This window comes from Numida meleagris, chromosome 6, assembly GCF_002078875.1.
Source record: "Numida meleagris isolate 19003 breed g44 Domestic line chromosome 6, NumMel1.0, whole genome shotgun sequence".
NCBI lineage: Eukaryota > Metazoa > Chordata > Aves > Galliformes > Numididae > Numida > Numida meleagris.
Window position 1 is genome coordinate 1,393,786 of NC_034414.1, and position 1,811 is coordinate 1,395,596.

At 66.7% G+C, this 1,811-nt stretch overlaps 1 protein-coding gene across 1 annotated transcript in view; it reads right to left on the reverse strand.

Moving 5' to 3' along the window:
* The window catches only part of LOC110401200 (coronin-1B-like), a 12,022-nt gene that overhangs the window by 3,082 nt on the left and 7,129 nt on the right, over nucleotides 1-1,811 (reverse strand). Inside the window, exons 3-9 of the mRNA XM_021402014.1 lie at nucleotides 1,519-1,649; nucleotides 1,311-1,440; nucleotides 1,052-1,233; nucleotides 638-757; nucleotides 459-563; nucleotides 237-382; nucleotides 5-138 (exon numbers count right to left, since the gene is read on the reverse strand). Coding sequence (XP_021257689.1) covers nucleotides 5-138; nucleotides 237-382; nucleotides 459-563; nucleotides 638-757; nucleotides 1,052-1,233; nucleotides 1,311-1,440; nucleotides 1,519-1,649 — 948 coding nt within the window. The remainder of the gene's footprint in view (nucleotides 1-4; nucleotides 139-236; nucleotides 383-458; nucleotides 564-637; nucleotides 758-1,051; nucleotides 1,234-1,310; nucleotides 1,441-1,518; nucleotides 1,650-1,811) is intronic.

Genomic DNA, 1,811 nt, shown 5'->3' on the forward strand with positions numbered 1-1,811 from the left:
TTACCCATGGGCTCCCACCTATCACCTCTTGGGACCCCCACTCCCTCAGCCCGACCTCCCCAGCACCGGTCCCCGCTCACCTTCCTTGGCACCGTCATGATGATGGGCTCACACTTACGCTCGTGCAGCTTGTAGAACCTGATGAGGCGGGGGGGAGAGGGTCGTTACAGGGGGGAACGCGGGGATGCTGTGGGGGGGGAGGGGGCACAGGAACCCCCTGGCACCCTCAGCCCCACCTGGCAATCTCACACTTGCTGACGTCCAGCCCACGCTTGGGCATCCAGCCCATGCCGCGCTGCGGCTCCTTGCTGGTGAACGTGTTGAGGAAGTGGATGTAGGGTGGCTCCTCCGTGATCTCGAAGTAGCGGATGCTCGAGTCGCCCTGCAGGCAGCTGGTGAGCATGTGGGGGGGTGAGGAGGGGGCACGGCACGGGACGGGGGGGTCGGGGGGGTCATACTTTGCCACAGACGTAGACCACGTTGGTGTCAGGGTCGTAGAAGGGCAGCAGAGCCCCGTTGCTAGAGTCCAGCTCCTGCAGACCCATGGGCTCGTCCAGGTTCTCCTGGTGGAGCAGAGCGTCAGCCCCACGCTGCACCCCCCCACGCAGCCCCCCAGGGGACCCCTGCAGCCCCTCACCGGGTCCCACAGTGCCAGCTGCCGCTCGCTCATGCGGCTGAAGCCGGTGGTGAAGATCTTGCCGTCAGCCAGGAAGATGGCACGCATGGGGCGTGCACCCTCGTGCGCCCGCTCTTTCTCCTGCAGGGTGGGGGCACGGGATGAGGTCGGCAGCGTACGACAAGCGGGGTGCAGCACGGGGGCACCCGGGGGTCGTGAGGCATCGGGGAAGCGCCCTGAGAACAAGGGACGGGGACAGCCCAGGGATGCGGGACGCTGGGGAGGGATGGGACGTGCCCTGGGGACGAAGGGATGGGGACACCCAAGGGATGCGGGGAGCACCTGGGGGCAAGGGATGGGGAAGCCAAGGTGTCAGGAAGGGATGGGAAGCACCCTGGGGACACGGGGACGCTGCCGCTCTGCTGCCTCACTCACCAGCACCACGGTGCCGCGGCGAGGGTCGATGACGCGCACGCTCTTGTCCTTGCAGGCGGTGCAGAAACGGCTCCCGTCGCGGCTCCAGCTCACGCTGTAGATGAGGTCGGGGTGCAGCCCCTCCAGGCGGTACAGCTCTTCCGCCGTCCCCACGTTCCAGATCAGCACCACGTTGTCGCAGCCTGCACGGCGCGGACACGGCTCGACCACCCGTCCCGGTGTCGCCCACCAGCCCGCGTCCCCTGCGCCGTCCCCGTACCTGCACTGAGCAGCACGTTGCGGGCGCTGGGGTGCCAGGCGATAATGCCCACGCGCTTCGAGTGCCCCTCCAGCACCACTACTGGCTCCGTGAGAGGCTGCACCAGGCCACCCTCGGGCACCTGCCACACCTGAGGGGAGGGAACGGTGAGGAGGAGTCCCCTGTGCCACGCCACCCCGGTGTCCCCTCTTTCCCATCCAACCCTCACCATGACGGTGCAGTCCTCGGAGCCACTGGCAATGACGTGGTCGTTGTGCGGGCACCACTCGATGTCTAGCACAGGGCCCGTGTGCCCACGCACCGTGGGGTACGACTTATCGATGCGGCCAGTCTGGGGACGCAGGGACAGTCATTGTGAGGGGTGACCGATCTGTCCTTCCATCGGAGTGCCACGTCCCCATCCCAATCAATCTCAACGCAGCCCATTCCCCATCACCATCCCAATACATCCCCATCTCTGCTCCCAGCCCAAGCCATCCCCATCCTCATCGCCATCGCCAT